This window comes from Stegostoma tigrinum, chromosome 9, assembly GCF_030684315.1.
Source record: "Stegostoma tigrinum isolate sSteTig4 chromosome 9, sSteTig4.hap1, whole genome shotgun sequence".
In the NCBI taxonomy this organism is placed as follows: domain Eukaryota; kingdom Metazoa; phylum Chordata; class Chondrichthyes; order Orectolobiformes; family Stegostomatidae; genus Stegostoma; species Stegostoma tigrinum.
In genome coordinates, this window is record NC_081362.1 from 14042798 (window position 1) to 14067400 (window position 24603).

General features: G+C 40.5%; 1 protein-coding gene across 5 annotated transcripts in view; it reads left to right on the forward strand.

Moving 5' to 3' along the window:
* The window catches only part of ralgapa2 (Ral GTPase activating protein catalytic subunit alpha 2), a 522648-nt gene that overhangs the window by 241006 nt on the left and 257039 nt on the right, over positions 1–24603 (forward strand). For all 5 annotated transcript variants that reach the window (XM_048535653.2, XM_059648353.1, XM_059648352.1 and 2 more), the window contains 2 exons: positions 1750–1933; positions 5468–6263. In XM_048535653.2, the coding sequence (XP_048391610.2) occupies positions 1750–1933; positions 5468–6263 (980 nt within the window). The remainder of the gene's footprint in view (positions 1–1749; positions 1934–5467; positions 6264–24603) is intronic.

The window sequence follows — 24603 nt, forward strand, 5'->3', positions numbered from 1 at the left end:
CTAGACTGTTTCATCCACTCCTGCAGAACTGAGCATACAGGAGAAATCAAGTTAAAGTGTGGAGAAGGTTGGAAAAAGAGATTAAGAACATCAGGGATTTATAAGCTGAGGGTTTGGCTCAACAAGCATGGTTTGAAAGATGATTGCAAAGTATAGATCTAATGTTTCTACACCCATTAAATTCAGGCCTAATCATACAAAATAGAATCAGGCCAGAAGTGTCTCAACACCAGGTTATAGGCTAGCAGGTTTATTTGAAATCACCAACTTTCAAAGCACTGAATCGGAATCAGAATCAGAATGGTTATGACACAGAAGAAACAGATTAGGATCATGTCAGTCAAGCCTGACACCCTTGCCACCCTGGTCTGCACTTTTTTCCTCACTTCAGTACTGTTTGTGAGGCAAGATTGAATGTGACTCCAAGAAAGCTTTACCAAAGAGCTTTTGCATTCCAAACTGCATACTGCATAAAAATAGTCTTGCTTTTCAACTTAAAAACTTAAATTGGTTCTTATGGTGCTTGTGTTATTGCAAAAGCCACAATGGTAATTTATTTTGATTTTATTTTCTAACATGTCTTCAGACATTTTATGAAACATTTTATATTTTATAAAATGCTTCTAATTACAAAAATATATGCTTAAAAAGAAAAATTAAGTAATGGGGATTTAATCCATCGTGAAACTATCTACTTGTCATGCTGGAAATATAAATCTGGAAATGGAAGGATTTCATCAGAGGCTGACAGTGGAGAATAGCAGTGCCTGAAATTACAGGAGACTCTGAGGTTTAGCAGAGGCTGGAACATGATTCATTAGAAGTTTAGTCAAGAGAGTATAAACAAAATCTGAAATTGGGAAGGTTGCCATATCGCTGCTCGTTGCCAAGTCTGTCGTTTGTTCATTTTCCGCTGTATTTACCTTTTGGTTGTAAATTTCTAATTTTAGTGCTAACTTGAATAGGAAGAGTTTTGCATTCTCTTGGCGTTTTTTAGCCTACCCCTTAGGGAGAAATCTTGTGTTCCATTTGCTTAGTTGAATTTAGACCCACAACTGAGCAATGGAAGGGTTGTATCATGAGAGTCCCAATAAATATAGATGTCTTTACAGAACTAGTTGCTGAAATGTAACCATTTTTAATAACACTTCATTCATTACGCATTTTGTTTCAAAATCTTTCATTTTTTACTGGCTTAGTAAAGATAGTTATAATATTTAAATTTGAGGAAAATCCAGCCCAATATTAAAACATGTCTTGAATCTAATTTTAATCTAGAGCCGTAAAGCACTTGTATGACCTGCCTTTTCAAAGTAATGAGAAGTAAATTGACACTATTCATGAAGGCAAAAGGCAGCTTGTACGTTTTTTTATATAGTATTCCACCAGCTGCCACAGTAAGAACCCAGCTCGTTTTTATTTAATTAAGGATGAACTTTGCATTGTTCACATGCTTGTAAAAGCTATGGCAGAACCTCATAATTACCAGATGCAGACTTAGCAATGATTAGTCACTATACATTAGCTTTGGTTTTAATTAGCTCCTGAAGGAGCAGAACAACATGAGATTGACTGACTGACTGACAGAAAAGAGAAATGGTGTTTTCTTTTTATTGTGTGCTGTTTGCTAAATGAATTAATAGTGAGACACCATGTCATAGAGCTCGTTAAGTTTTCTTTATGAAGCAAATCATGAAGTAACTATTAACAAGATTTTTTTGTATCCATCTGTTGTCTTATGTTTTACAGGTGTTGCATTCCTGTGTTTATGGCTCTCACCTCTTCACCCAACAAAGCCAATACCTGCTGACTCTTGCTGATGTCTCCTCCACAGAATATGATCCATTTTTGACATTGGGAAATGTCAAGAATTCGGAAGCTGCTCATTCGTATGTCCCTAAGGATTTTGGCAGCCTTCTTACTATCACTGAAAGTAAGTATTTCACATTTAAAATGGCTTTACTTCCTGAATCGCGCACATTGGTGCAATTTCAGACTAGAAGCTCTTGAGAATTAAGAACTGTTTTACAACCACCTTTTTGTGAGTATTAATATACAAGTGTATTCAATGGTTTGGCAGCCACACAGTGACAGACCTTGTTTACTTTTAACTCAATAAGTGCTCATGACTATATGGCCTAGATTTTTCATTTAGCCTTCTTTCAGTGGCAGCATTAACTTTGTTAAATAATACAAGTCATACAACACTGGTTGGAAAATTTCAGTTTATATTTTTTATTATTGCCAAGCTCTCAAAGTTATGTTTAAAGCCAGCTATACTGTATAACCAAACACGGTAATTCACTCTTTATTAGTGCGTTGAATATATTTACAGATGAATAAATTTAAACACATTTCTTATAATCTTTGAAAATAGTTAATTTATACATAGAATCTGAGGGTATGTTTTACACTGCACAGTCAACTTGTATTTGTAAAGTAAGTATTTTATTTTTCCTATCCTCGTTTTGAATGAAAAGTACCATGGAAGATGTGAGTACATGCTAGTACTGGACATATTTTGATCGGAATTTGGACTGTATAAGTTTACAACAAAATCCTTCATTGATCTGAGAAGTGAGTTTTAAACTGAGTACTTTCCATTTGTATTTACTGTGGAGAAGAAGGATTTAGGTAAAGAACTCAGGGAAGTGGACTTTGATAAACCTGAACAAATTATAATTGAGTGAGAGAAAGTATAAATGATTTTTGCAGGCTTAGAGTTGGGTTCAACCCCAGTCCCAATTAAGATGCCTCCCACAGCATCCTGGGATACAAGGGAGAAGATCACAAGGTCCCTGATGCTAACTTTCAAACCCTGTTGAGCCACAGGAGAGCTACCAGAGAACTGAAGGACAACTAATGTAATACCATTATTCAGGAAGGGTGGTAGGGATAAATCAGTAAGATACAGGCTTATGGGTTGACATTAGTGGTGGGGAAACTATTTGAAAAAGTCCTGAAGATGAGTTCTAATCTCCATCAGGAGAGACAAGGATAGCCAGCCTGGCATGTTGATTGAGTTTATTTTGGAGTTGGTGATGAGGGTAGTGCAGTTCAGGTGGCCTATGGGACTTCCAGTAAGGCTTTTGACAAAGCGTCACATTGGGAAATTTGTTAAGGAGCTAAGAGCCGATGGGATCCAGGGCATTTTGGCAAATTGGAACCAAAATTGACTTTGTGGCAAGAGGCAGAGTGTGATGGTTGAATGGTTTTTGTGCCCAGTAGTGTACTGCAGTATTCAGTGCTGTGGTGTATATCACTGATCGAGTCGCAAATGTGGGAGGTTTTTGTAAGTTTGCAGAGGGCATTAAAATTGGTGGTGTGGTAAACAGTAAAGAGGAAAGCCATAAATAACAGGACAATATACGCATGCTGGTCAAATGAGCAGAATCATGGCAAATGGAATTTATTGTAGAAAGGTGTAAGGTTTTGGGAGCACTAACAAAACAAGGAAATAAATGTTGAATGTCAGGACTCCAGAAAATACAGATAGATAGAGGGACCTCTTTATTAGTTGAGGCATTGAATACAAGAGCAGTGAGTCAGTGTCATACAGCTTGGAAACAGACCCTTTGGTCCAATCACACCATGTCGACCATAATCTCAAATTTGACTAATGTCATCTGTCTGCTCCTGGCCCGTATCCCTCCAAACCCTGAATGTCTTTTAAATATTGTAATCCACATCTACCACTTCCTCTGGCAGCTCATTCCACAAACAAACCACTCTGGTGTGTAAAAACAAAAAAAAATTGCCCCCCATGTCTTTTTTAAATCTTTCTCTCCTCCCCTTAAAAATATGCCCCGGGCTTGAAATCCCCCACCCTGGGGAAAAGACGCCTGCCATTCACCTTATCTATACTCCTAATTATATTTTATAAACCTCTGTAAGGTCACCTCAGCCTCCTATATGCCAGTGAAAAAAATTCCAGGCTGTCCAGCCTCTCCTTTTAACTCAAGCCCTCCATTCCTGGCAACATCCTGGTAAATCTTTTCTGAGCCTTCTCCAGTTTAACAATATCCTTCCAACAACAGGGAGACCAGAACTGAGGTTATGATGAAGCTGTCTAAGATGTTAGTTCATCCACATCTGGAATAGTGCATGCAGTTGTCACTACACAATGGATAGGATGCGACCCCTTGAGAAAGGGTACTGAAGAGATCCACCAAGGTGGTAGCCTGGGCTGGAGTGTTTCAGCTATGACTGCGGTAGCTTTCCTTAGACCAAAGGAGGTAGGAAGAATTTCTTCATGGTGAGTCATGGGTCTCTGGAACCTACGACCTAAAAAGTGCAAAAGTGGAACCTTTGCAACATTTAAGCAGTATTTTGATGAGCATTTATAACGCCATAGTGTACAAGGAAAGGGGCCAAGTGTTGAAAAATGGCTCTAGAGTGGATGGGAACTTGACATGATTAATTGAAGGGCTTGTTTCCGTACTGTAAGACCCTGACTGTACGTGACCGTAGATCCTAGTTACCAATTTGAGGTTTTTCTAGACATACAAATATTTCAAACACTATTGTTAACCATTGACATTTTCACAGGTGTGATCTCCTAATAAGATTACGCAGCTAAATGATTTTGTTTAAGCTGACTTTCAGTTGCTAGTTACTAGTAGGTACAGGGCAGCAAGGAATGAGGAGAAGAAATTGGTTGTGTGAATCATAACTGTTAAACTTAAAATAAAAAGTATATGTGGCATATTCTGTCTTTCTTAACTACAAATAACTGCAAATTTATGTTCCCAGGTGGCACTCTGAAAGTCATGTTTTTCATGCACGGCACCCTGTTGACTTTGATATATTCAGCTCCTTTATGCCTGGTCTGAGAAAATAGACTGAGAAAACAGGAAATTATGATACTGAATTGTATTAAGAGTTGGTGAAGAAATAGTTATTAGATGCCCAAATGTACAGCCACTTCTGTAGTTGGCTTTTCACCTCTGAAGGGGCACTCCCAACAGCTGGTTTTTGTAGTCCTGCAATACAAACTGCAATATGAAGATTAAAGCAATAACATTGTGCTGCCTTCCTGATCAGCATTTTCGATGGGGGGCAGATTTAAGATCAAGAAGATAGTGGAGACCCACAGCAAGACGAAGGAGATCTGCAAACGTGTGCACTTTGTTTCACTTTCAGAATCGCCTTCAGTCTTTTGAGTTTGGACATTGTCTGTTTGTTGTTTTATGGTAGCAGACAAATGGACTGATTTAGAGCTGCTGGTCTCTGAGATTTGGAACAATATCTATTCTCACCCCAGAAGTCAAATCTACACGATGGTATACTGGGACTGATCAATCAAGTGCAGGAGTCATGCTAGTATAGAAACTACACATTTCATAATGCGCTATAACTGCAGTGATGAGGGAAAGGAGAGAGGAAGAATGTCAGACTTCGTATCTTTTCTAATAGCGTTGAACAATTGATGCAGTTTACATGTCTTCTTGATTAACGTTCTTCACAGGTAAGAAGAGAAGAAATTTGGATTGGATCCCTCTTACAGCACGCATGGTAATGGCTCACCTGATTAATCATCTAGGTCATTATCCGCTCAGTGGAGGTCCTGCTGTACTTCACAGCCTCATCAGTGAGAATCATGACAACCCCTATATTGAATCATCAGACCTATCTGCTGAGGTTTTCAAAAGCCCAAATTTGCAACTTTTTGTACTTAATGACAGCACCCTAATTTCCTACCTTCAGATTCCGACAGAAGTGGCTTTCAGTGAAAAAATCTCCAACAGTGAACCAAACATTCCTGCCTCGGATGTGAGGATAATTGTGCGTGACATCTCTGGAAAGTATTCTTGGGATGGTCAGATTCTATATGGCCCCCTCAGCAATCAGCTGATGACTGTGAAAAACTGTAATACATTTTATTCAAATACTACCTTGATTGCTGATGGCCAGTCTGACCCACTAATAGCACACTGCATTTGTCCTGAAATGGAACATGATGATCTCGATCATTTGCTTGAAAATTTAAGTAATAGTAGTCCAGAATGCCTACCACATCCACAGCTGGGACTCAGTGAGCCAGCACCACTACCAATTGGAATGAATCATGACCAAGAGAGAAATATCATTGATGCCATAACCAGACAGAACAATCGTGAAGAGGAATACATCCGTAAGTGGAGCAGAGATCAATGCATGAGTGTGACCAGTCAAAAAGAATCTGTCCATCATGAACCTCAGGCACAGTTTTACTACTGCAGACTATTTCTTAACGACATGGGGATGAATTCTTGGGAAAGAAGGTAAGCTATAAATCTATTTAAAAGTCAGCAAATTTAGTGCATTGAGGGCAATGAAAATCTTTGGTGACATTCACTGAAAAATACTAGACAATTTTCCAGTACCCAAATCTATTTCTATCCCAGGAAGCATGTGGTGAATTTCCTCTGCGCCTTCTCCAGTGCAATCACATCTTAGTTACCAGTAGTTACCAGATCTGCACACAATACTGCAGCTGTGACCTAACCAAAGTCCTGTGCAGCTCCAACATAACCTTCCTGCTTTTATAGTTTATACCGTGACTCTTATAGGCAAGTGTCCTATGTTCTTTGTCAACCACCCACTTGATCTGCTGCCTTCACATATCTGTGGACAAGCATCTCAAGATCCTTCTGTTACCCTGAGCTTCCTGGCATTCTGCTTTACACCTGATTTACTCTCTTTTCTTGTTACTTGTTCCATCTACCATTGATTTACTCATCTGACCATTCGGTGTATGTCTTTGTGTAATCTAAGATCTTCCTTCTTGCTGTCAACCACCTAGTCAATGTTCATGTCATTTGCTTATCATTACCCCCACATTTTCTTCTATATTTTTTGGATGTATCCTTGCAAGTTGCAACCCAGGTTGACAGGACTGTTAAGAAGGCATAGAGTGTTTTAGCTTTTATTAATAGAGGGATCGGGTTCCGGAACCAAGAGGTTATGCTACAACTGTACAAAACTCTGGTGCGGCCGCACTTGGAGTGTTGCGTGCAGTTCTGGGCACCGCATTATAAGAAGTATGTGGAAGCTTTGGAAAGGGTGCAGAGGAGATTTACTAGGATGTTGCCTGGTATGGAGGGAAGGTCTTAAGAGGAAAGGCTGAGGGACTCGAGGCTGTTTTCGTTAGAGAGAAGAAGGTTGAGAGGTGACTTAATTGAAACATGTAAAATAATCAGAGGGTTAGATAGGGTGGATAGGGAGAGCCTTTTTCCTAGGATGGTGACGGCGAGCACGAGGGGGCATAGCTTTAAATTATCCTACTGTTAAACCAGTTGTGGATCCTACTTAGCCTATTGTCTATGTGCATTTTCTTTCTTGTTCAGTCTCCTCCATGAAATCCATATAAACTACATCAACTGTGCATAGCTGATAATCTCTATGAAAAGTTTAACCAATTTTGTTAGGCATGATCTTCCTCTGCCAAAGCCATGCTAACTATCATGATCGATCCTTCCCTCTCGAAGTGGCGATTAATTCTCTCCTTGAGAATTTTCTCCATGATTTCCATACCGCTGATGTGTGATTCCGTGGTTTATTGCTACCACCCTTTGTGAAAAGTGGAATAAGAGCCGTTCTTCAGTCCTCAAACATCCCCTGTGGCTAGAGAGGAATTAAAAAGTTGGGTCAGTGTCCCTGTAATTTCCTCCTTCATCTCCCACAACTGCAGGTATGCAACTCCTCCCTTGGAGATTTGTCCACCTTTAAGCCTGCCTTTACCTCCAATATCTCTTCATTTCCTCCATCAAACTGCTTAAGAAGCACACAGGCCACCTTCCTGAATTCAGTACTTACATCCACTTCCTTCAAAGTGAATACAGATGTGTGAGGTATTCATAATTATGCGTCTATTCCCTTGAAACATTACCCTGCCTGGATAGGGTTGTGTAACTGTGAAGTCAAAAAAAAAATCAAGGGGGCTTCAGGCCAACGCAGGTGCAAAAGCCTCATCTAAAATCTCTACTTACCCTTTGACAAATATGATAAATTGCACCAAAGCAACAGAGAAGAGATAATCCATGACGTTCCATTACAGCATACTCCATTCAACCAATCTCCCAATATTAATGATTCCTTTCAAAAACCTTTCAAGTTCTAGATCCTTATCTTTGCTAACAAGTGATGGGTTCTTCCTTGGGTTGTACCCAATTTGTGTACTAGCTTTGGTTGAAATTCATCCATTAGCTTTTGAGATGTATTGTTAGCACACTAACAAACAGGACTAATTAGAATTAGGCTGTTCAGGGTGAATTCAGAAAGCGAAGAAAAGTTTGTGAGAATCCCCAAACTACGAAGTGATTTGGGCCAATTCCTATTTTCAAGATGAAAATTAATGGATTTTCAACAGGTAATGGTGTTGAGAGGGGCTGAATAGCCCTACCCCTGTTGCAGTGTGCCTGTGCTTCTACACTTAAGAGCATTTTCATTATTGATTCCTAAATCTGCATTCATAACATAGTTGTCAGGAAGTACATGCAGATGTATGATTTAAGGTATGTTGCTGGTTAGTTTCTATGATATAGCATATTGTAATTTTTTGATTAAAGCTACTCTGTAACTTATTTCCATGTGTGGCTTTCCCGGTGTCTTTCAACTTCTGTTTTTTGTCCATCTCTGAATTCCTTAATTGTTATTGCTTCTGGTTCTATCATTTTCTTTCTTTGTGGCTGTTGGTGGTTTGGTATGTCGTGATGGAGATTTATGGTGGGTTAGTGGGAATTACGTGCCCTCCTTGGCTTGCTGACCCAGCATGTCTGCCTCATTCGACAACCTGACTTCTACTCTGTCTCCTTTCCCTCCATTTGTTCAAACAACCCTTTTCTCCTCCTCACCTCAATGACTGCTCCTCCTGTTTTGAGCCTTTTGTGTAATAACGATTACCATCCCCCTTCCTTTTACTGCAGCCATTCCCAGCACATCCCCATCTCCCTAACCTGTGCTTCCTCTCACCCATTTGCCCACCTCCCACCTCAAGCCTCCATTTCCTACCTCCTAACCTCATCCCGCCCCCTTGACCTGTCCGTCCTCCCCGGACTGACCTATCCCCTCCCAACCTCCCCACCTATACTCACCTCTACAGGCTCCATCCCTGCCCCTTTTAACCTGTCTGTCTCCTCTTCACCTATCTTCTCCTCTATCCACCTTCGATCCGCCTCCCCCTCTCTCCCTATTTATTTCAGAACCCTCTCCCCATCCCCCTTTTCTGATGAAGGGTCGAGGTCCAAAACATCAGGTTTTGTGCTCCTAAGATGCTGCTTGGCCTGCTGTGTTCATCAGCTCCACACTTTGCTATCTTGGATTCTCCAGCATCTGTGGCTCCCATTTTCCCTCATACACTATGTCCTGTGGGCACTTTGGACTATCGGTTCTTCTCATTCCTGTACTTGGTTCCTGTCTGTTTCCCTTAGAGACACTTCTTGTTTACAGAATTACATTTCTGAAATTATATTACAATATGAAAATAAACATAGTCTCTTATTGAATCCTTTTGCCTCCGATGTCAGTGATTAACATCTGCCACAGTTAATTTGTATTTCGATTCCTTAGTGATTCTTCCCAATCTACTGTGATTGATTTCTGCCTCAGCATTCCAGACTCCACCTTGCCTAATTTTAAAACCTTACTTTGTGACTTCCCTCTTTCCCTGTGCGACTTCATAGCAGGATTGAATTTAATATTGTCACTGTTAGCTAGATTTTCCCTTACCCATGTTCCAGAAAGCCAGCGTGCATTTGTTGCCTTTGAACTATTTACATCTTTGAGTCTGTGAAAATTAAATTCTCCAAATTTTGCCACTGTTATTATAATCTTTTTAAGATATCTATGCGTTTCACTACTTTGTTACCGCAAGGATCTCTAGACATGTCTCCTAACAGGTGGTGCATGACCCATTCCACCCTGAACTGCAAATCTTTTATTTAAGAACTGTTACAATCTTCACCTTGGTGTGAGCCAGATCCTGGTTGATGTGTGAAGTATTTTTAACACGAGTACATTGTTTTTTTTCATACTGGAATACAGCTTGGAGAAATCCAGCTCTGTATATACTGTATCAAGAAAATAATTTTCCACCAATGTGATTTTGCAGCATTTGTGTTGGGGAGAGATATTAATACTTGAATTGTACTCTAGTTTGAGGATGACACTGCACACTCTTTGATGTAATGAAGCCTATTCAAACTCAATCAGCACTGAACTGCCAGAAGTAATATGAAATTGGATGTGCACCAGTTTATGCAAAGAAAAATACATCAAGACATCTTTTTTTAAAAAAAAGAGTCTGCCTCAAATTATTCATCGACTTTTGAGGACTAAGGTAGTTGTGTAGCAAGTAATTCGGACTTCTATTGAGATAAACATCGCGGTTTGTGATACTTTGAAGACTTGGAACAGAGACAAATATCCCTCTTAACACCAGCAACTCTTCTCATTCTATAAGCCAATTTGATCATTTCAAATGAACTTATCCTCCCCTTGAATTATAGAACTTTTCAAGGAAATCGGTCCATTCGTTGTGCCTGTGATTTTTCTCTGAAATGAGTTTTTCAGTTAGTCGCTTCCCCTTACCTTTCTCCTATCGTTTTAATTGTTTTCTTTTTCAAATGTTCGTCCGAATAACATAATCTAACTGCAGCATTCAATTATTAGTTTAGGGTTAGCAGGGCTTTTTTAACTTTGTAATCCCTATATATCCCTGTTTATAAAATCTGGGGTCTCAGCTTTTTTTTAAACAGCATTTCCTTTCATTTGTGAAGATGTGTGTCTTGGTTACGATACTGGAGCAGACTGCCACATTTGTGTTACAGTCTCCAACAAACCATGGTTGAACACACCACAGAGCGCATTAAGTAGCAAACGCAGTCTAGTCAGACTACACAGACTTTTCGGCAGCTCTGCAGACACTGGTGACACTCTGGGTCACCAAATCTCATTAAAACTTCACACGCATGGGCCCAAGCTATGCCTGCCTTTTTGTACGTTATGTGGAACAGTCCCTTTTCCGTACCTACACTGGCCCTAATTCCCACCTCACCCTCCGTTACATCGATGACTGTAACGGCGCCACCTCATGCTCCCAAGAGGAGCTCGAACAGTTCATCCACTTCATCAACACCTTCTACCCCAATTTTAAGTTCACCTGAACAATCTCTAATATCTCTGTCTTCTTCCCGGACCTCTGTCTCCATCTCCAGCAACAGCCTAGAAACCGATATCCATTTCAAGCCCATGAATTCCCAAAGCTATCTAGAATACACCTCCTCCCACCCACCTTCCTACAAAAATTCCATCCCCTATTCCCAATTCCTTCGCCTCCGCTGCATCTGCTCCCAGGATGAGGCATTCCACATCCGCACATTGATGATGTCCTCGTTCTTCAAGGACCGCAACATCCCCCCCGCAGTGGTTGAGAATGCCCTCGAGTGTGTGTCCCACATTTCCCGTAACTCATCCCTCACACCCCGTCCTCGCAATAACCGCCCAAAGAGAATCCCCCTCGTCCTCCCATACCACCCCACCATCCTTCGGACACGACGCATCATCCGCTGACATTTCTGCCATCTACAATCCGACCCCATCCTTGTCTGCCTTCCGGAGAGACCACTCTCTCCACAACTCCCTTGTCCGCTCCACACTCCCCTCCAACCCCACCACACCTGGCACTTTTCCCCTGCAACTGCAGGAAGTGCTGCACTTGTCCCTCCACCTCCTCCCTCACCCACACCCCAGGCGCCAAGATGACTTTCCACATCAAGCAGATGTTCACCTGCACATCTGCCAATGTGGTATATTGCATCCCCTGTACCGTTGTGGGTACCTCTACATTGGGGAAACCAAGCGGAGGCTTGGGGACCGTTTTGCAGAACACCTATGCTCGGTTCGCAACAAACAACTGCACTTCCCAGTCGCGAACCATTTCAACTCCCCCTGTCATTCCTTAGACGACATGCCCATATTGGGCCTCCTGCAATGCCACAGTGATGCCACCCGAAGGTTGCAGGAACAGCAACTCGTATTCCGCTTGGGAACCCTGCTGTCCAATGGTATCAATATGGATTTCACAAGCTTCAAAATCTCCCCTCTCCTCCCCACTGCATCCCAAAACCAGCCCAGCTCGTCCCCACTTCCCTCACCTGTTCTTCCTCTCACCTGTCCCCTCCTCTCACCTCAAGCCGCACCTCCATTTCCTACCTCCTAATCTCATCCTGCCCCTGTGACCTGTCCGTCCTCCCCAGACTGACCTATCCCCTCCCTACCTCCCCACCTATACTCTCCTCTACAGGCTCCATCCCCACCCCTTAAACTTGTCTGTTTCCTCTCCACCTATCTTCTCCTCTATCCACCTTGGATCCACCTCCCACTCTGTCCTTATTTATTTCAGAACCGTCTCCCCATCCCCCTTTTCTGATGAAGGGTCTAGGCCCGAAACATCAGGTTTTGTGCTCCTAAGATGCTGCTTGGCCTGCTGTGCTCATCCAGCTCCACACTTTGTTATCAAGGGATTCCAATTGTTCACTTCCTCAGCTCTGAACATCCTGAAAAGCTGTTCTGTCGTGGACTGCCCTAACAGCGGATAATACCCAAGTAATTTACTCTCTGTTCCTGAGACACGCATTGGTGCAATTCAACCTAATCACAGATGGTTTTGTGAAGCTAGTACTATCCCAGGTTTTCTCTGAGCTTCAGTCATTCAGTTGTACAAGCAAATTCTGCTTCCTTGTGTCTCCACTCTCAGTTGCACAGACTTAGCTCCTCCCAGGTTTCTTCTCAGCCCCCACAGCTCTTCCTAAGTCCAAGACTTAGCTGCAACTATTGTTTCCCAGTCCTCACTGCTTGGAGCCTGCTTCAGCAACATCCTTTTTGGGTTAGAACTTCTCCCTACCCCCTCAGTACCTCACTATTTGCACATGGGTAACATCCATCTGGTTCCACTGTCTCCAACTAACTCTCAACACCACAGTTCAGTAACCCTCAAACTACCCTGACCGACATATTGAAAACCACACAAACGCCATCTTTGGTCCTAAGGAGGGTGTAACAGTTGTGAGACAGTGTTCCCTGAATATTATAGTTCTCCAATTAACTTCCTGTCCACTGTTGCCAGCTGAGAGAACACACCTCAAATGGTACAAAAAATTTGATTTCTTCAGAATCTGATTCCATTAAGTAATTCAGCTTCTCTGTCTATTTAAGTTTTTTTATAGTTTAAAATGTACATATCTTTTCCATTCATTTCTTTTCAACTTTGTTCTTTGTTGATTCTCTAATTCCATTATGTCTGCACCCTTCTCAAACTGTTCGTAGTCCATTTCACCATTAATACACTTGATATTTTATGCTGCCTGAAAATTTGCATATGTAAATAGCCATTTGATCCCAAACAGATCACCAATTTTATGACCTTCGTGAAACCAGTACCTTTTTTGAAAAGTAAAAGGAATCCAAAAACTCAGTTAGTTATAGAAAGAATTCAGCCAAAAGTTTCTGCAGTTTAGAACAGAATTGCTACATAAGTCAAACAAAACATACGCTGAATACTTTCAGTTCATATCTGCAGTCTAAAATCCAAAATCAGCATTAATTAAGCCTGAATTTATGGATATTTGTTTAGAAACTTAAAAATTATACTTTAAATGGATATATACAACAAAGGTAGACCCTACAAATTGGTTTAACATCGACTCAGCATATAGGTCATCATATATGGTCATAAGGTCACTCGAAATTGACCTCCTTATGAAGAATTTCACCTTTTCTTCTGGGATATAACTTGATCTCCAGATGACAACAGTGCACAAGCAACTGGAGTTCCACTGATATGGTCTTCAAAAATGACACTTATCTACAGAACTACATCTTACAATATTATCTTCAAATCACAGAAACTGTGCATTGACTCATTACGAACATTGGGATTTAGCATCTATCTTTTTCATCTTGCCTGCACTCTTCCAATGGACTCCTCATCTTGTGAACTCTGCTGAGTTTTGTTTCCAATTTTCAGCTTCAGACTTTGTTTCCTTAGCAGTTGAGAGGTTCAGATTTAAGTTTCAGATTCCTGTTTCAATTAAAGTCTCTCTCAAAAATGTAAACTTTTCACACCAATTCAATTAACTTGGATGAACTGAGTCCAAAATTCTAAATCAACTATTCTTCGTTTTCTTCTCTGAAACTTTGCCACGTTCTCTTTTTCTCACTTTCCTTCATTTTATCAATGAGCTTGTGCACAGAGTATTGATAAAACAACATAAATCATTCACTGTAAACCAGGGGAATGCTGCCAGCTACAAGTTCCCCTGTAAGCCATTTACCATCCTGAATTGGAACTACATCGCCATTCCTTCACAATTGCTGGGTTGGAATTCCCTGCATGGATGGATTGTGGATCTACAAAAAGTACAAGGGCTGCAATGGTTCAAAGAAGGCAGCTCATCATCTCAAAGGGAACTAGGCTCAAGCACTAAATGCTAGCCCAGCCAATGTCGTCCATGTCCCACGAGTGAAATTTTAAGAAAGGCCATGCGCTCAGCTTGCCACCTTTGAACTACTTTTCCTTTATTCTTTTCTTGGGAGGCATGTTTCACTGGCATGGCCAATCATTTTGACATCCCTGGCTGCCCTTGAACTGAGTGGTTTGCTAGACCATATGAGAAGGCAGTTTAAGTCAACCATGTTTCTGTGGGCCTGGAATTACATGTCAGCCAGATCATGTGAGGATGAAAAGTTTGTAACCCTAAACATTTTATGATGTGTGTTGGAGAAGTATACTGTCTCTTTCTAGGCCGACCACACCACTGGCTACAAAATTAATTTAGATTTCGTGTTATGCAGAATTATATTCTCTATCTAGGGAATTGATTAGCTCACTTGGCTGAAAAATAAGGACAGTCATTTTTCCTCATTGGGAGGAAAACGCCACTGACCAAAATATTTGTTAATTCGGGGGAAACGAAAAGATAAGTTATGAAATATTACAGATTACTTTGTGTGACATTTCTGTACATACAGATGGGTCAATAGACAAAGATGGTTGTCACTAAACATATGTGGCTGTCCCTGTGGGATGTCTTTACATGCAGTTCATTACTATGTCAAGGAAGTGTAGAAGCCTTGCAAAGAAGCCAGCTGTTTCGATTTTACAGCTCTCACACAAGATCTTCAAGGGGATTTCTTGGGAAGATGGCACATGCTGAGCATGAGGTTTTTATTTCTTCATGAGCTAGCCCCAGCTGAATGCCAAGCACTCCTAACAATCCTCACCTCACATTTGCAATGAGTTCAAGTAGTTAGCTGAAATCATGTGACATATGGAGATATTATCTTTTAAAAAGCCATTAAAAAAAGACCTTTTTTATTCCGGAACCTCTTTTATTTCCACAACACCATATTTCAATTATAGTGTGAGCCTTCCAATAATAGAAGTGCCTTCATAACAAGGACATGAGTGAATCAGAGATAATGGGAACTGCAGATGCTGGAGATTCCAAGATAATAAAATGTGGGGCTGGATGAACACAGCAGGCCAAGCAGCATCTCAGGAGCACAAAAGCTGATGTTTCGGGCTAGAGGTCTAGGCCCGAAACGTCAGCTTTTGTGCTCCTGAGATGCTGCTTGGCCTGCTGTGTTCATCCAGCCCCACATTTTATTACCATGAGTGAATCAGATGGGTTTTTACAATAATTGGTAAAGAGTTTCATGATCACAATTACTGAGACTAGCTTTTCATTCCAAATTTATTAGCCCAGTTTTAAACCAATCAATTGCACTGGTAAGATTTGATCCCATATCCCCAGAGCATTAGATTCTGTCCCTGGATCACTAATTTAGTGGCTCTAGATTGCTGCTGACTTAGAGCTGAAATTTCAACATACAACATATGGTCAATGGTGGTACTTTCTCCAAAATAGTCAATTTTGTTCAAACTTCTCAAGTTACCTGTTTTTTTTCTGTCATAATTTGACTTTTTAAACCAGCTAATTGATTTTGTTTTAATGGCCCTTCATATCTGATTTTTTTTTAATGAATTCATCTCCATATGTAGCTTAGCATGGCTACGTTTAATCATTAAGCTCTAATCACAGTGTATTGCTCACTGGAGAAAAGATTGGACCATGAAACTTCTTAATTTTGAGGTTTGACAATAGAGCCAACAGACACTGGAAGACACCAGACATTACAAAAGTATTTGCAGTTCCTCTGGTTTTTATTCCAAAAGTATACTTTTTGCATATGCCTTTCAATGATGTTTTTATATTTAAAATGTGGCACAGTGGTAATGGCCCTACCCCTGGACCGGGAGGCTGAGGTACAATGTTCCACCTGCTGCAGAGGTGTGTCATGACATCTCTGAAAAGGTTGATGAGAAAAATAGGCCACATTTAAAAATAGCAGAGAAAAATAGATTTTAGTGACCTTTTATTGAAATAGTTTCAAAAATGAAACCATTTTTATTTACCTTGCAATGCTGTAACAGGCAGAATGTACTGGGACAAAAGCAATTTTGTTTGAAACGCATCAGGTATATTTAATGGGAAGGAAACTGCTTGACTGTTCTCATGGAAGCTATTTGTGGAGGCAAGTAAAGATATACTGTCTTATTGTTACCTAATCTTTATTCTGGAAGCGAATCTTTAATTCTGATATGTGTTTTTACTGCTAAAAAAATGGAAAAGAATGAGAACAAACTAAACTAACTTCTAAAAATGGGCATACCTACATATTTTTTGAAGTCCTGTATGTGAAAATTCTGTCCACTGTCTGGCTTTGAACCACAGGGACCATTACTACATGTCTGTTTACTGAGAGTTTATTAACAGAGCAGTTGCTAAGCTGAAGGTACACAGCACTTCTGTTGTCATTATGGTGCACTGAGAGATCATTTCAGTAGGTAACATGCAAACGTTGCTGATGCTTCTTGGTGGTGACAATTCTATAAAATGATGGTTTTGAATTGTTCATGCTGAATGAAGTGCTGTAATTCTAAATTCTTAACATAGAAGCAAAGCTATTTCTTTGAAAGTGGGTTACGTAATAACCATGAATCTAGCTTTTCAATGGTGTTCCTAATGCATGCCGAAACTAAATCTGTATGTGTTGGAACATTAAAAGTATAATCTAAACAACCTTTGTTTTTGTTTCGTTTTCAGCATTCTGCCAATGCATTTGTGCCAGAGCTTGCCTTAATTCTCTTTTGACTAATCCTATTACAAATTACATTCCACTTTGTTCTGTCCCTGTTGGACTACCCATTTCCAGTGAGGCTTCTTACTGCGGTAAACAAATTACAACATTTAAGCACACACATTCCTTAGAGTCATCACAAGCTTGTATATGTTTGATTGTGTATGCAGATATCCCGTGCAATTGCAGATTGGGCACAATTTTTGCAAATAATATTTTAAACGATGAGAGTAATTATTAGGAATGAGTTACATTGTCAAATAGTTTAATGCCTATACGAAGAATTTGTTTTCAAGACAGACCTGTCAAGAAGACAAAATCTTGAACTGTTTTCTGGCTTAAGCTTGTTTAGATCTCTGTTTATTGCAAGTTAGCAGTATATGCAGTGACACATGTTCAATTACAAGGTAATTACAATTACAAGTAATCAATTACAAGGAGGTAAGCACGCAAAGGTCCAGGTCCATGTCAAATGAACATGTGATCTATCAGGAAATTCAAGAGAAATGAGAGGCTCCCCTACGTTTCATATCTGCGTCTGACGTATGTATTACATTTGATGACAATGTCTCCTGTTTGGAGATCCCTGGCCATGAAACAGTCCAATGAGTTCTGCACTTGGTTTGCCTAAACGTCCTTGGTAAATGCTCTGAAAAATATTGTTTCATGATATACAGGAAATTACCCATCAACCATAAAATAATTAAATCCTTGATGATAGAGAAATGCTTCCTGTAATCAAAAAAAGTCTTCGACGTAGGGTCTGTGACTGAGCTCTAGGTTATCCGGGAGTTTGCTCTTGCATGCACTGATGTACTTGTATTTTCTTTCTTTTATTCTTTCCTGATGAAGTGAAGATTGTTTGGTAAGGTTGCCTAAGATAATACTGTATAATCAGCCCCCCACATCGTTATCATCACAAATGAGTATATCAATAGTGGCTCTAGAAAGAGTGCCTGCTGACATCTGATACTTGTTTTCAACGCACCGAATCTCATATTGGAACATAGGAATGGGTGCAGGATATTCAGCTTCTCAAGCCTCTTGTGATATTCAGTGAGATTATGGCTAATCTGTGATTTAACTCCATATATCTCCTTTGGCCCAGATCCTTTAATACCTTTGTATTAGAGTTCCAAACGTATATGCTTAGTGTATAAAAATGCTTCCTAACGGCTCTCCTGAACAGTCAATCCCTAATTTCTAGACTACAGCCCCAGCTCTAGAATCCCTAACCAGTGCAAATAGTTTTCCTTTATATACCATGTCTTTTCCTGTTATTATCTTTGAAGACTTCAATCAGATTACCTGATAACTTAAAGTCTAGAGGAAACAGGCCTAATTTGTAGAATCTCTACTCAAACTTAACACCTGAAGTTGAGGGATAATTCTGACAATCTCAGATTTCTAAGAAAACTATTACTTATGAGAAGGTATTTTTACTAACTTCCTTTTGTTCAGATAGGAAACCATAAGCTCATGATCAGTTTCATTTAATAGTAGGGCATTAGGAGGCTCCGAGGAACAGATGGACCTTGGAGTACTTGTCCACAGATCCCTGAGGATGGCTGGGCAGGTTAACAGTGCTTAGCAAGCATACAGGACGCTTGCTTTTATTGTGGCATTGGTTACCAGAGCGGGGAGGTTATGATGGCGCTGTTCAAAACTTTGGTTAAGCCACAGCTGGAGTACTGTGGACAGTTCTGATTGCTGCACCATAGGAACGATAGAGTGTCGAGGAGATTCATGACGATTTTGCCTCGGTTGGAGCATTTTACCTGTGAAGAGAGACTGGATTGGCATTGGTTGGTTGTTTGCTTTCTTTAGAGGAGAAAAGGTTGAGGGGGGAGGGTATAGGTGGGGTGGAATCCCCTGATTAAGCTGCTTAAGACTGAAGGGCATGAACGAGGAAACAGAACTTCCGTTAATTGAAGAATCAATAATGACAAACAGCAGCTTGGAGGGGATTTGAGGAAAAATGGGGCGGTGGGAATCTGGAATGCCATGTCTGGGAGGGCAGCAGAGGCAAGAAACCTCAAAACCTTTAAAAATATCCATGGATGCGGACTTGAAATGTCATAACGTGCAAGACTGTAAGCCAAATGCTGGAAAGGGGGATTAATGTAGATGGGTCAGCACAGACCTGATGAGCCTAAGGCCCCTTTTGTGCAATATGGTCCTACAATTCAGGATGTTGAGGCCCAAAATAGAATTGGAAATTTTTTCACAGGTCCTTGCAACCAACATAACCTCTTCCTCGGTGATAGTGTATTGGGTTTCTGCATCCTGTAAACCCCTTTCATCATAAGTTTGAGATATCCTTCTGGTTGTTGGTAACAAAGAATCATCTGTGGTAATAATCATGGGATAGGATCGTGCTATACAACATATACACTTCTCAGTACCAAGTTTGTGAATTCCTTAAAAGTTCTCGCGGGTTCTGTGGCAAGATCATAGCTAATTCTGGTGAAGGGTAACCGTAACTCAATGTTAATTCTGTTTTCTTCCCACACATGCTGCCAAATCTGCTGAGTTTTGTCAGCAATTTCTGTTTTTATTTCTAATTATCCTATCCCTGCTAACCATCAATGTGCCATCAACGGTTGATTCCAGAGCAGGGAGGACGAGCCAGTTGATGTGTTGGGAGGCAGACACCTGGGTGGGGGTGTGAGGTAAATGATCTCTCTCCTTTTGAAGATGCCTGAGCTCTGTCCTGTGAATTGATCTGAAAAATATGATGATGAACAGCCATTGCTGGTGTTGATTGTCTGGCTGTGTTGCATCCTTCTACAGATTGACAATGCCCCAAGAGGTGGAGGGGAGAGGGAAATGGAAATAAGACCATAAGACATAGGAGTGGAAGTAAGGCCATTTGGCCCATCAAGTCCACTCCACCATTTAAGTCATGGCTGCTGGGCATTTCAACTCCACTTCCCTGTACTCTCCCCATGGCCGTTGATTCCTTGTGAGGTCAAGAATTTGTCGAACTCTGCCTTGAAGGTATCTAACGTTCCGGAAGGTCTCTGGCCTGTGCAGGGTGGTGAGGAGTGATCTCTACCTGGATATGGTTTCTGCTATGTTCCCGTTGATGCCATTTCCTATTCTGCCTCCGTGTTCGTTCTTCCTGCTTGCATAATACCAAATCACCTGTATAGTTGGATCGGGTTTTCAAAATGCTTTTTTAAATTGAAGTGTTGAAATGGATAAGAAGGGGGAGGCGTTTAAAATGCTGCTTAAAATGATTGGGAGGATATTAATTTTAAAATACAATCTTCCCCTGTCTCATACCTGAATTATAGATGCACTGCTGCTCCGGGTAGGTCAGCAGGCTATGTTCTATGTCTGTTTTTAAATTTAGGAATCCAGTTCAGTGCTGATATACACTTGCAATCAACCAGTTCTGTGATGTGGAAAAAAAAATTGTCAAATGTAGGTAATTTTTAAAAATAATTAACGAATTGAATGGGAGCATTTTAGCTTGGAAGAATACTAGTTGATACTGAAGTATTCTTCAGCATGGTAAATGTAATTAGTATTGCTTTAACATGCATTTTTACAGAATAAAAGAATATGTTTGTAGATAATAACATGTAGAGCTGGATGAACACAGCAGGCCTAGGAGCAGGAAGCTGACATTTCAGGTCTAGACCCTTCAGAAATGTTTGTAACTTCTGATCTTTTAGACCAAAATCCTTCCTATCACCTAAGTTCCATCTCCTTTCAGCATTGTAAGCTGACTGACTCCTGTTCAGCTTAGCTGTAAAAGTCCTTCATCTATTTGTTCTCATTGGGCTTTATGATCTCACTTGATTTGCTTTCCTTTTTTTTAATCGGACAACAGCTGAACCAATTCCAGCCTGTCTGTCTGTGTCCTAACTTATACCAAATCCCACTTCATCTATCACTGTGCCCCTTGATATATATTGTATCTTGGCAGCAAGATACTTTTAAAAAAGTCATTGTTATTTTCAATCTCTCCTTGACTTTTTGCTTCTTTTCTTTATAATCTCCTACAATTCTGGAATCTGTGCACTTCTCTCATCCCAGCCTTCTGCATTTTGGTTTTTGATTGCACCACCATTGACAGTGGTATCTTCAACTGCCACAGCACTACACTCTGGAATTACCATGCTATCTCCCTTCCTTCAAGACAATCTTTAAAACACCCTCCTTTGACCAAGTTGTTGGTTGGCTAATTTCCTTATCTGGCTTGATGCTTGCTTCGTAATGCACCTCTCGGCCACCTTGGGCTGCTTTATTATATCAAAGGTGCTAGATATACACAAGTTATTTGCTAGCTTGCCATGACTAATGTTGAATTGGAAGAGGCTTTAATTTGTGTTGGATAGTTTCAGATCCTCCTTATTGAATTCACTCTCACACTCTGGATGTCAAATATATTGCTAGTCCCATAGTTTGTGAATGTGCTGCCAAATTGTTAATATTGTCCCTTTGATGCTATTTAGGACATATTATTTGGAGATGGGAATGATCTAATATTGTCATTTTAAGAAGAAATTATTAGATTGCTCTATAATCTATAATTATGGAAATATTCATGATTAGCACCGAATGTCACCAGATGTGACTTTAAGATAAAGCACAAACACTGTTTGGAAAAAAAATTTAAGTGGTGTGGAGCAAAGATATTTAATTCGTATCAACATGATCAGAATTGTCATGGCTAGAAAATTGCAGAATCTTTCAGTATTACAGGGTAATGAACTCCTCTGTCTGAGAACCAGTTGACAAGTGCACATTACTTTTTATTAGACTGAGTCTGAAATGAAAATTGTGTATGACAGTGGCATTGTTTGAAGTCTATGAATATTGTTGTACTGTTGTCATAATTGACTGGTTCTGAAAGTAAAACCAGTGCTATGTATACATTGTATGTGCAACTTTCATTGACATATGAGAATTCTGCTGTGTCTTTACTGGGGACCCTGAAGCCTCCGTAATAATCATCTTAAATGACTTTTCAATCAGTTTAAGACTGATAGCAGGGAAAATAATTGTCACAAATTGGAGATCTGTTCATTTTAGTATTTGTTTACATATCAGTCAATTTTTTCCTGACAATATGTCAAGCAATAGAATTTGCATTACTAACCATAAAAATAAAACGAAGTCAGATGATTCCTTGTATCACAGGTAGACAGGGTGGTGAAGAAGGCATTTTTTACTCTTGCCTCGTTAGTTAAAACATTGAGTGTAGCATTTGGGACTTCATGTTGTGGCTGTACAGGACATTGGTGAGGCCACTTCTAGAGTACTGGATACAATTCTGGAAGGATTTGTTAAACTGGAGAGGGTGCAGAAGAGATCTCCAAAGGATGTTGCTGGGGTTTGAGTTATTGCAAGAGACTGAATAGGTTGGCAGTTTTTTTCCTGGAGCATCAGAGGCTGAGGGATGACCTTTATAGAGGTTTATGAAAGCATGAGGAGCCAAGATATTTTATTCGTCTGTTGGGGGACCCCAAGACTAGAGGACATAGGCTTACGGTGAGAGGGGAAAGATTTTCACACAGAGGGTGGTGCATGTATGGAATGAGCTGCCAGAGAGAATGATGGAGGCGGGTACAGTTACAACATTTAAAAGGCATCTGGATGAGTACATGAATAGGAAGGGTTTAGAAGGGCATGGGCTAAATGCTGACAAATGGGACTGGGTCAAATTGGGATGTCTGAGATTAACATGGTTGAGTTGGACCGAAGGGTCTGTTTCCGTGCTGTATGACTCTACTACCTATGTAGAACATAGAACAGTACAGCACAGGAACAGGCCCTTCAGCTCCCCTTGTTTGCACCGCCATGATGTCATTCTAAACTAATCCTGTCTGCCTGAACATAGTCAGTTTCCTTCTATTCCCTGCCTTTTTATTTCTGTCTGAATACCTCTTTAGATGTTGCTACTGTATCTGCTTCCACCAACTCCTGCATCAGCATATTCCAGGCACCTACCCTCATCAGTGTTTGTTTTGCATGTCTCCTTTAAACCTTCCCCTCTCACCTTAAACATATATCCCTAATATTTCCACCCTTGCAAAAAATCTCCAACTATCTACTCTATGCTTACTTCTCATAATGTTGTGTACTTCTATTAGGTCATCCCTACCTTCAATGCTGTGGTGAAAAGAAAGCAAGAACCGCAAATGCTGGAGGAACACAGCAGGCCAGGTAGCATCAGAGGAGCAGGAAAGTTGAGGTTTTGGCGTGGGAAGGGCCCCAAGCTGAAATATCAACTTTCCAGCACCTTTGATGCTACCTGGTCTCTGTGTTCCTCCAGCTCCATACTGTGTTGTTCCCAAGTTTGTTCAAATTCTCCTTTATAGCTACAAGATTTCAATCCAGACAATATTCTGGTAAACCTCCTTTGCACCCTCTCCAAAGACCCACGTCCTTCCCATAGTATGACAACCAGAAATGCACACAATACTCCAAACGTGGCCTAACTGAATTGCTTTACAGCTGCAATGTGGCTTGCCATCCTTTATACTCAATGCTTACCTTCAACAGAGGGGGCATACTGTAGATCTACTTTTACCACTTCGTCCACTTGTGTTGCCACTTTAGGGAATCTAAGGACTTGCACACCAGGATTCCTTTGTATATCAATAATCCTAAGGATCCTGCCATTTACTATATACTTTCCTCTTGAAGAAACTTCCCAAAATGCATCATCTCTCAATTGAGATGATTAAACTACATCTGCTATTTCTTTCCCCAGTTTTCCAGCTTATCTATATCCTTCTGTATCCTTTGACTGTGAACGAGGAACTAAGAAAAGAATCAACTCCCAAGACAAATTACATTTGTTATTTAGTCTTGCAAACAATTTGTACATTATTTTAGAAGTCTCAATCATGTACCTCCTTAGTCTCTGATGCTCCAAGGAAAAGAGTTCCAGTCTATCTAGTTTCTCGCTCTCTCGCACGCTCTCTCTCTCTCCAGCCCAGGCAACATCCTCGTAAATCCCCTTTGGGACCCTCTTCAGTGCAATCACATCCCTCCTATATTGTGGATTCTAGAACTGCACACAATACTCCAGCTATGTCCTAACCAGCATTTTATGCGGTTCCAGCAAGACCTTATGCTCTTAAACTCTCTGCCTCAGTTAATAAAGGCAAGTATCCATTTACCGCTTTAACTACTTTATCTAACTGTCCCCATATTTTCAGGGACCAATAGATATGCACACCAAGGCCCCTCAGATCCTTGCTGCTTCCCAGTTACTGTTCTTCATGTGTTTCTTTGCCTTGTTTGCATCACATTACACTTGTCCTGATTGAATTCCATTTGCCACTGATCAGTCCAACTGACCAGTCCATATATATCCTCTTATAATCGAAAGCTGCCCTCCTCAGTATTTGCCAATTCATCATTATCATCCCCAAAATTACTGATTAACTGTAAATCATT